General features: G+C 40.6%; 1 protein-coding gene across 1 annotated transcript; it reads left to right on the forward strand.

The window, feature by feature from the left end:
* The first annotated feature begins 265 nt into the window (after positions 1 to 265).
* Positions 266 to 11,200, forward strand: LOC146588245 (uncharacterized). The gene is made up of 3 exons (XM_085318305.1): positions 266 to 801; positions 1,679 to 1,745; positions 7,355 to 11,200. The coding sequence occupies exons 1-3, from the start codon at positions 340 to 342 to the stop codon at positions 8,872 to 8,874; spliced, it is 2,049 nt and encodes a 682-aa protein (XP_085174431.1). The 5' UTR covers positions 266 to 339; the 3' UTR covers positions 8,875 to 11,200.
* Positions 11,201 to 11,209: the final 9 nt, after the last annotated feature.

The raw sequence follows: 11,209 nt of genomic DNA on the forward strand, positions 1-11,209 counted from the left end.
ACAGTGATGATTAATTTATAACCTGAAGCATGGGTCTTGATTGTAACTTTTTAGTGTCCACAGCTATAAATGTTGTTCATGAAATGGAACAGCAAGCATTCCCATGAAGGGGCTGCAAAGAACAATAAATGAACCAGTCTTGTTATTTTGACTGGAATATAATGAGACTACTCATTAATATATTAAAATTTGAATGCAGTTGGAGAAGTAGTCAAGCTGGAAAATTATTTTTCTTGGACAATAATTATCATTTTTATTTCAGGAGAAAATGAAGTTCCATCTGAAGATGCTCTAATACTACAGCTGCAGCTTGCAAAAGGGCATGAGAAATTTATTGAAATGCTAAAAAGTCAGCAGCAGATCATTGTGGATTTGCAGCAAAAACTTGCTGAACAGCAGCATATATTGGTTAGCCAGCAACAAGAAATTCTTGAACAGCAAAGAAAAATGTATGAGCAAATGGATCTGATCAAAGTTCAGTATGGCATGCTTTTTGACACAGTGAAACAAATGTCATTTCAGAGTTTGCAAGAAGATATTCAAAATTATTTTGAAAGTCATCTTCAAGGACTTCAGAACCAGGTCAGAAATCATCTCCAGAAGTCATACTCTGTCCATAAAGTAGAAGTGGATGCAAAAGTGATTAATGTTGGGGAGTCTGTGCTGGACTGTGGTCTTTGTGAAAGTGATGAATTCTGCAATTTCCAAAAGACACCTTCACAATGTGAAAAATGCACATTGTGTCCTGCTGGCTTTTTCCAAATGGCTGAGTGCTCTGCAAACTCTGATCGGATTTGTCAGGTGAAATATAATTCTGTTATCTTTCAGGTATTGTTTAGGAAGTGTTCTGTCAGACATACAGGGATAGGTTGTGGAAATATCTGCTCAGAAAGAGTGGAGAGATCCAGACTGAAGCTTATGTTTTAGTGATTGGGGCTGTGATGCTCTGTAGTTTACCTAGACTTTTCCATGAGTTTTCTCTTTACCATTTGTTCCCCCAAGAGGGTCACAAATTTGTGCCTGCTGACTGTAAAGCTTTCACAAATCTAATGGCTGGCAGCGCGTACATTCTGTTAATCGTGATAGGAAAAGACATCCTAAAACACATTCACTTATGCATGTTAAGTTTTTTTATTTAATCTCCGTTCTACACTCACTACTAGATATGTTTGAAAAGTAAAGGAAATCTTTATTAAGTAAAATTAAGACCAGGCATTTATTTTTAAGATCAGAAATAAAAGTTATCAGTCACCACTGATACTTACTCTGGTGTTCTTCAGTTAGCACCTTCCTACCAGCCTAAATGCCYTAAAGAGCCTCTCATAACACTTTCTTGGTTGTTACAATATCTCAAGACCAGTGGAGTGATGCAGGAGTCTCAGGGATATAGTACCGTCTTGCAGATCAGGCATCATAGTGAATATTAGTTGTACAACCAGTGTGCATGCTACAGCTTTCTGTACAGACCATCCAACCCATCTGGATACCTGTGTAATACAGGTGACAAATCCCAAATAAGTTGCCGTACTCCAACATGCCTATGAGAGCAAATCCCTCTCCCTCCCTACRTATGCCTTTTGCAGGGAAATGGGTGTCACAGAGCCTGAGGGAGAAAGTGCATGTTTCAAAATTTAAGTTACAGGCTTAAAGTGTTTCAGTATGATTCTTGTGTTTACAGGACAGAGATGAATGCACTGAATCTCCAAGCATTTGTGGTGAGAGGATAAAATGCCTCAATACGCCGGGTGAGTTATAATCTGTTATAGTTAAAGAGCAAAGATAATTAGATCTTCAGGAGCAGGCCAGAGAGTCAGATAAGGACTCAGACCTGTTTGTGAGAAATGACATGCTCAGTTTGCTKGAATCAAAGAGTATGAAAAACACTCAGCTGTAAGTTGATAACAGTTCCTGTGGACAATGAGCTATTTAGGACATAATACCCATAGGAATGTGGATATTCCCCTTTACCTTATTTTAATGGGTTTWTATGTGCTTTGGTTTTAACATCCACTTTTGACCTTTCTTCTTGTTTATGCAGGTGAAAGTGGCACCARAATCAAAGGTGTTACTCCTAATGGAGAAGAATAGTTGTCATTTCCATTCTGCTGTACAGGGCTAGCTATTTGATTTGATCTAATGAATGTTCTTAGAAGGCCTTTCTGCATCAATCTCATTCTCCCTTAGTGATAATATTGTCAAATAATGAGGAACAATCAACAGTTTTCATCATTTGCTGGGTGAGGTGGTGGATTTTTAGATGTTTAGGAGCAGGTTTGGCTGTAGCTGTGTACTGCAGGTTTCTCCTTCATTATTTCTCATGGGAATCAGATACAGAAGAGCAAAGTTAATAAATGGACTGAGCAAATTCTATCCAAGTGCTAGGTTTCTTTTTATTTGTCTAATGTTTGGTCAACAGAGAAAGACTTGAAGGGTACTCTATGATCTGTGAATGTAGCATTTCACTGGTTGTCTACCTGAGGGCTCCCAGTAAAATAACTGAGGGAAATTTTGCCAGATTATATGTTATTCCTCCTCTCAACTTCTTACTTGTGAAAATAGGATGGCCTCTTTGAGTGTTTTCAGCTCCTTATGACTGATTTTATACTATTCCAGCCYTACCACTGTCAGGGAAAGAAAGAAGTGGAGAAAAAAAGTAGGTGGGAGTTGGTCATAGGAAAGCATTAGAAGAGGACATGGGCTCATTTAAGTTGCCCATGCTTCATCAGGGCAGGAGATCTAAGTGCTAGATGGAAATACTACAAAGACTGCAGGAAGCAGCAAATGACCAGAGGAAGAGAGCTGGTGTTGCATTATATGGCAAGTGCTGTAGAGAAGGTACTGACAATGTTATAAAGAAGAGATGGAAGCAAGACTATTCTTATAAACAGCCTTAGCAGTTGGTAGTGAGCTGTTAGAGGTAAGACAGCTTAGGAGAAGCACAAAATTTGAGCCAGTACATTGGAAATGTCTAAGTCTTTTATCTCTTCTTTAGTAAAAGGCTGGATTTGGTGTGCTTGAGTTGGTGGTTTTGTGGAAGGAAGTCCATGGGGCCCCCCAGCCCTAGGGAAGGAGAAACACCAATGTGTTAGTTGTCTGGTGTTGCTCTAGTTTGTGGCTTGGAAGAGGGACGGTGTAAGGGATTTATCCTGAAGACTCTATGATGTGGGGATCCAGGAAAAGTGTAGGAAGTGAGCAAGAGGAAAATATTGCATGAACTAGGCAGATGGTTGTAGTGTGTCAGACCACAGAAAGTCAATAGCAATGGATCTGAAAAGAAAGAACTCCTCTTCCTCTTTTTCTTCCTCTCCAGATTTTAATGGTGGCCCATAAATATGTGGAAGTAAACTATCACCTGTCATCTGGATCAAGAATCAATATCCTGTCAATATCCCCATTCTGCTGTGGAAGAGAGAGTGCTTTTCTTATTTTTTTTGTTACTAGAGAAGATTCCTACTTTTAGCCTGTCCGTTCATGAGAGCTCATTATCTCGTACAAGTGCAATTAASTTGTCAAAGGGAAGGCTGACACTGGGTCTGATTTGGATAATGTAGGGTAGATGGGGATGTGATCTTACATACGAGTTCTAGATGCTGTATGTGKTTTCTCGAGCTGCATGCAGTGTTGCATCTATAGCAACTCTTGTTCACTGCACAATGTGAAGGAGAACAGAGCAAATTATGGTAAAGAAGTGAGTAAGTAGCTAGGAGCCTTTCTTTCCTCACCCTTCTACTTTCCTCTGTATCATATATCCTCTCCACCTGCTGCTTTTTCCTCTGTTACCTGAGATGAAAGTTGTTAGGATAGGTGATTAAAGGCTGATCACAGAGGAACAGCGACAGATGGAGGTACCTAATCAGTGAAAATGGAGCACAGTGAATCAGCTCCTTCTTAGACTGTCCCAGGAAAGTGATCAGAGTGTTGTCCTTGGTATGAAACCCACCAAGCAGAGCTGACAAAGGTACTCTCTCCCCAGAATGCCATGCAAACTAAAGGGCACTTAATATAGACCTTACCGTGAGATGCAGAAAGAAGAGAATTACAGGATTGTATAGAATTTATGGGRTGTTTTAAGGGAATTATAGGAGTGTATGAAATTTATTATGGGGTATTTAGTGGAAGCTAGTGAGTGCTACAATTAAACTACCTGGCAAGTAGGATAAGAGGTCTGAGTACCAGCAAGTGGAGTAGGACTGCAAATTTTGGGGGCTCATAGGTCCAGATGCCAGCAACTGGAGGAGACCAGGGGATCTATGTGCCAGCTACTGGAGAGACTGTCTAGGACCAGCCACTGACCCACATTGCATGTGTGTATTCCACCAATGGACTTCAATCCTCATCAGCCAGAGAGGAGGAACAGGATTGAGCCATCTGTGTTTAGTGAGAGCTGTGTGAGTTTGTGTGGGTGCCAGTAAAGGCTCTGGATTCTGTCTGTATGCATCTGTGTGGCTTGTTACTGGCTGTATGTAGGGACACCAGACTGGGACAGCTTCACATCTATGAGTTTGAGAGAGGAAGAATTCCCCTAGTTCTTAAAGGCAGCCAAGTTCAGCAACCTCTAACAGAAGTGTGCGTTATGGAGTGAGCAGCCCTGCTCTCCAAATAAGTCTATGTTAGGCAGCCATGCTTTGTGGTGGCTCATTTAGGCACTGCAGGTTTGTCTTCTTTAGGACAACCCTTGAAGAGACCCCAGGAAAGGATAAAATACTGTGAAGGCAAGAACTGGTGAATAATGAGAGCCTAAACAGTTAACTCTGATTTGTAATTAACCAGGCTTCTGATAGCATCCAAATCTGACATAGGGGGTTCAAGACGATGATGGATTCACAAGCTTAATCTTCATCAGGCAGTTATGAATAGCAGCAGCAGCAAAATATATTCATGACTCTAAATAATTGCCTTGGCAATTGCCTGCCCCCCAGGAACTGCAACGGCTGGTGAGCATGTTGCAGAGGCGCCTGATTTCACAAAAACAGCTTGAGTACAGCTGGGCTGCTCTCTGTAAAACCCGCTGCAGCAGTGCCCAGAGTGGGGGCCAAGAAGAGGTGGGAGAGGTTGTCTGAGAGGTGGTGGRGAGAAATAGAAAGCAGTCACAGCATATTACTGTGCTGGCTTTTTGCTGTTTGGCTAACATTTGCTTCTTGACCTCTTCTGTGCTGGCAAAGGGTAGGATATTGCTTTTGCCATGGTGTCCACAGTACAAAGCAGCCCACGTGCTGCTTTGAAGTCCCTCACCTCAAATACATGCGGTGGGGAAACCTGCTGCAGRTTTAACTGAAAAAAGACTAGACAGTGAATTGGAAGGAGTAGTCATCAAATGTTTTTGTAGAATTTGATGTTTATCAAAATGCTTAAGTGTGCATGAATAATACATTAAAAGAAGCAAATAGCATAAAAATATTTCTTATGCATTGCTGCAGATCTTCTCTGCTGTGTAAACTGGCTATATTTGTGTATGCAACAGGAATTCATATTATATTTCTCAATGCTGGGGGAGCATTGATATGACAAGTAGAACAGATTAAAAAGTTTCATATCAGCAATTCAACCTAGGCAAAAATTGTCTATTTTGAAGAGGAAAACTCAACATGGACATTTTCCTGTATTCTCTGTGGGATGTTTTTGTTTGGAAATTTTTTTTTTTTATTTTTTTCTCTTAAAAAAAAGCCAGAGACACTTTTGGGAGGAGCAAAGTGTTCAGTTTCTCTTGATTTTTTTTTTAATGGAAAAATCTTACTTTTCTGCGCTTAGCTCTTGTGAGAAAAACATACCTGATCACAGAAGAAATGTTCTCACATCATAAATTATATARTCCTAGATATGAGTGTTAGTGAAGAATCACTGCTTAAGTGAATGAAACATAAATAGATGAAGAGATACGAGGGTGAACATATGACGCCTGTATAAATTAACACAGTGTCTGGTGTTCTCTGCTGAATAATGTAATATCAGATATAAATTTTAGCCAATACTCTGACCTCTCTTGTGCACCAGGTGCACGTGCAGTGCTCTGTCTTGCAGCTCTCAGTACATGTGGCATGCTTTTCTGCTTGCATCAGCAGTCTGCATAGCCTGCTCTGTCCCGATTTTAGCAATGCAGAAAAATGACCTGTTGGGGTCCATGTCTAATGCTTGTGTTCCCAATCTCAGGGCAAATCTCAGCCCAGATGTAGCAACTTTCCTCCTGATGAATAAATCAAATGCATGCATCTAAGGAGCAACTGTGAAAAAAATAATGTGGTATTTAGATTGTAAAAKATATTACTGAGAAGCTTTTAGAAAGATGATTACAGAGTTTGGTTACACCTGGCCGAAACACTCAAGCAAGCACATTTTAGTGATTAAGCTTTGAGTCACAAACTGCCAGTGGTTATTCTTTAGGATGCCCCAAGTTTTATTTATTGATTTAGGCTCTGAAGGCCCAGTGTGCAAAAGTGCTGGTACTGGCTGCTTCTGCAGGAGTCACTGGAAGCTGGCAGTGCTTGTGGAAAATTGCTGTAGAAAATTGCAGGCTGCTTTTAAAACCTGCTCTTTGGGTGTGCATTCTTTAATCCATGGAGGTCATRGTGTGCCATTCAACAGCACAAAATTGCCTTATTTCAAATAAAGTAATTTTCAAATAGCACCTCTAGATACTCTATGATGTTTGCTGCAGTGTTTTATTTATGCCTTACAGGTTTAGACTGTCGCGACCACTGCTGTCCTCTGCCTTAGRGCAATGTTTTTCAGGCTTTTAAATGTGCGGACTTCTGCATAATGAATTTGAGCCTGCTGATTCCAGTTTTGCTTTTCCTGCTTGTCTCTTCCAGGTTCTTTAAAACCATTATGCTGAATGCCTGGGGTCCGTGGCCCTCCGGCTGCAAAGCACTGCTTTAGCAATCACAGCTACAGCAGTGCTACCMCCTTATCCTGACTAGGCACTCGGTGGACATTTCTCCCTGTGTAGGTGAATTCTCCATTAGTCGAAAATGGTTTTGCTGCTCAATGTACCAGTCAGTCACCATGCCTTTTCCCTAAGGGAAGGGAGAGAGGCTCTTTATAGCAATATTGTTGTACCTGATCCTTTACAGGTTTGGGTTAGAATTACTCTATGTCCCTGTGCAGCCCCATTTTGCTCTTTTCCCACACTAGACCACTGGATTTAGGTTGGACAAGGTGAGGTCCCCCTAGTTGTTCCTCTGTTTGAAATCAAGTATCCTCTAATAGTGCAAAGTATCTAATGCATTAACTTCGGTTTTCTGTTTTATGATTAGAAGATGTGTTATCAAAGATAGTTGATATGTAGAACTGTAGAGTTCTTATAAAATTTGGTGTTTTAAAAATATAACAACTAAAACTGCCCATTTCCTGTGAACAGGYGGTTTCCGATGCCTTGGAATTGCTGAGAAAGATGCAGCTTTGGGACTGTGTGGAGAGGAGTATTTCTTTAATAAGGAAATGCAGGAATGTCAGGCGTGTTTAAAGTGCGAAGAAAGAATGGTGGCYGTGCCTTGTTCCACCATCAGCGATACGGTCTGTTCAGCAGCCAGTGAAAACAAGCTTTCAGAGTCTTGGGCTGCAAACATCATTTTACCCTCTGTGAAGTCTGGCATCTCTCAGGTCTACTCTGGCTTAAACTTGAAGATAAAGGGAAGGCTTCACTGTGAAATCCTATCAGTTGAAGATAACAGCTTGGTATTCAGGCAGCATGGTCTGTTGTGGACTGACCTAAATTTTGCAGTAAAGCACAACTGCAGGAATTTTTTGCAACTTTCCTTAAAACTAAATGGCAGTGAGGAAGGTTATGAACTGAGCGGTGTTCGTATTGAGCAACCGGAGGGAAAATATTTCCAGAGCACTAGTCTAAGCAGCGCTGCTGAAGTGGAGCCCAGCCAAATGCTTTCTGTGTTTTTGAGAAGTCCAAATCAATTCTGCAATCAAAGTAAAGACTTACATGTTTATGATCTTAATACCCCACTCAGTTTGTTTTGGTTGTCCCACGACACGGGTGCTGTGGCAATCAGTGCACAGATGTCAACAGCAATGCATTACCAAACCAATTACCGACCTACTTTTAACATAATTTCTGTTTCCGACCCTTACATGCTAAGTCTATCTCATGATGGCAGAGCTATAAAGTTCACCGAAACTGGTGTCGTCAAATTTGTGTTCCACCAAGCACTGTATTCCATGGGTCACACATGTGTCCGAGAGGGCTTCTCCTTAATTTCTTATATCAAYAGGAATGGTACTAACAGAGAATTAATGAATGTATTTAAATCTGGGGTAAATTACAGAGACACATCAATATCTGCTTCTGGAGCCACAAAAGTTGATGCTGGAGATCTGATTAACTTTGAGATACTTTCTCCTGCGCAGTGTAATGTTCGATATTTTGGAGACAGTTCCGGGATTAGTATGTTTAGCCTCATCTGGATCCCTTCAGCAGTTTCTACTGCTATATCAGCCATAGTTTCTGTTACAGGTCTGCCTACTGGAGCTGTGAGAAACAAATTACTGGATTTCACCCAGGTCTCATCCAATGAGAAACAGATACAGCTGGTTTCTTCTGGACAGCTTGCTCAGAAGTATTTCATTTTTACTGAAAAGGGAATTGCCAGCATTGCCTTTAACTTAAAACTGATCCACTCGTGCAATGTGCTCAGAATGACTCTCAATCAGTTGACCATGGATCACTTGCAGCCCRCAGCAATCGCTCAGCAGATTGGTGGTCAGATGCCAGAGGGGAGCATGTGGACCAGCGTATCTCTCCATGCCTCCTTCGAAGTCCATAATGGAACGCTGGTATCAGTTTCTCTTGACTGTGTGCGTGGAAGGATCAACCAGATCGCTCATGAACATGGAACCAGTATATCTATTTTATGGATTTCATCTTAATTTCTGTACAGTGAAGTTAGCACAGAACTAGTGTTTAAAATAGATTTGAATGCTACTCTGATTCTGTAGATGTTTGACACCTTACACTGTGTGGAAATGTACAGAATGTCCCAATTTTAGGAATATTTAAATATGATCGTAATTGAATGACCAGTATTTAAAGAAAAGAGAACTTTCAGTGCTCCAAGATATTAGTCCTGTAATATACTYCTTTTTTTGGTTAGACCACTCATTTAATTCTAAAAAGAGTGGAGGTGTTCAGTGATACTGATTTTTGTCTTCCAATTTTTCCATCACACTTTTTGTTCTTTTTTTCTAGTCTATGAAGACTATCTTCTCTCATTTTCTCCTTTCTTCTACACAGATGCTGTTTTACTGTTCTTTCTCTCTCTCTCTCTCTCTCTCTCTCTTTTTTTTTTTGGTTAGGAGTAAATACTGTCATGTAGCAAAAGCAGCTCAACTCTTTCCAGGCATCCCTCACCATCCCTACTGCGTGTGTCACATACGCAGTTGTGTGAAAGGGGCATTAATAGCTCACTCACTGACTGGTGAACAGCAACCTCACTGAAAACAGGAATACTGTGCACAATGTAACAGTAATTTAGGTGTCTGCTTGAGGACATATATGTAAAATATGTGCACTTTCCTATTCTCTTTACCTGTTTTGGAGTTTGTCACACTGCTTTTGCTGTAGAGTTTCCTCCTATAATTTTCTGGAAAAGGATGAATCCAAATACAAGGACTTCTATCTGGTGGTTCTATTTTTATCTACAGCTTGTAATCTTGTCCTTAACCCCTGTGGTTATCCTTCCCTTATCATTTTTGCTTCATGTTTATACTTAAGTTATAGATAGGCAGGTTTAGGATAAATTGCTCTCCTGCTCCACACAGGGAACACTAATTTTCCTTTGCTTCCAAAGGCCTTCCTCTGCTGCAAAGTCTAAACAGCCCATTGCAAGCCAGCATAACCATGCAAACCAGAGTGAGTTAAACCCAGGTTTCGCAGAGGTCTGTGACGTAGGTTCTAAGTAACTTTGAGTAGCCAGGCCCATTCATTCTGACTAGGACATAAGGAAGGATAGATTAAAGCTAATATTGAAAGTGTTCAACATTTGCAAAATACTTTTATCATTACAGAGGATATTTAGTGCTGAGAAAGGGAGACTTCTGGAATTAGAGCACTTGTATCTATTATATACAGTAGAGCTAGATTACCTAAGCATGGAGCAGTTTTTCTGGCTCTTTCACCCCGAAAGTCTACTTAGACTGAACAAAGAGAAAATGCCACAGGAGTTGACTTTTCCTGACATATCCATCTGTTCAGTAAGGYGATCTGGTAACATCCCTCCTAGGTCGTTTCAAGGCCATCATGTCTTCCCTAGCAGGCTCCACCCTTCMAAGGGGTGATTTTGCTAGGGGAGGGTTGGAGGGCTTCTTCCTCATGGAAGCAGGTAGCTCTTTTCTTCACGAGAATGCTTGAAACATAGGAGGAGTTCCTCAGGAAGTGGACCGGGGTATTTCCAAGGAAGGACTGTAGCAGGGGGCACTTAGAGAAGGCTTCAAATAATATGCTGGTTGTTTTGTTTTGGAGGAAGTTGAGAAAGTCACTTTCTCCCAGGCATAACCCCTTATTTTTCTTTSTCATTTTGCTCTGTGCAGCTGTTTTAAAGGCTGCCACCCTCCATGGCTACCAGTGCAATGGCAGCCTAAGAGTCATTCTGGTTTCAAACCTGTGTAGCAGATATCAGAATCTGACATTAGACATAATCTGATATATCTTTAGCAAAGTGTAGATGTTGGATATAAAAAAGCATTTGCCTACATATAGGATAGCATATAGCAAATCTTACTGCCTGATTTGTATGGGTATATTATATCTGAGTAATATTGTAGTTTCAATGGAATTGCTTGAATAGGAAAGAGACTGAYTTTTTATGATGCTCAGATCCTGTATCCTGTACATGTTGGTTGGTACTTCTTACATTTAAATGCACTCTTATTAGAGGCTGAAGAAACTACCAGGCAGGTACAAGTGAACATATTACAGCTAAGAGAGATTCCAGAGTATGAATTCTTCAGTGTAATAAACCTTTCTGAGGGCTCTTAGGGGAGTGCTCATAATTGCCCTTAAATGCAAGGTAAATTTTAGATGCACATTGGCAGAAATGCAGTATTTGGCACCAATCTGGTGRTGTTAATTCATCTAATACTGTTTTGTTGATGCCATTTGTGAGGAGCTACTCAGATGATGAAAAGATCCAGTTTCTTCTAAATATTCCTATAAAATGTGTAGTATTAATTACAAAATAGTTCGGACCTTTATTCCATCTCTCTA

This window comes from Rhea americana, unplaced genomic scaffold (assembly GCF_003343005.1).
Source record: "Rhea americana isolate MKP2758 unplaced genomic scaffold, rheAme1 scaffold_53, whole genome shotgun sequence".
In the NCBI taxonomy this organism is placed as follows: Eukaryota; Metazoa; Chordata; class Aves; order Rheiformes; family Rheidae; genus Rhea; species Rhea americana.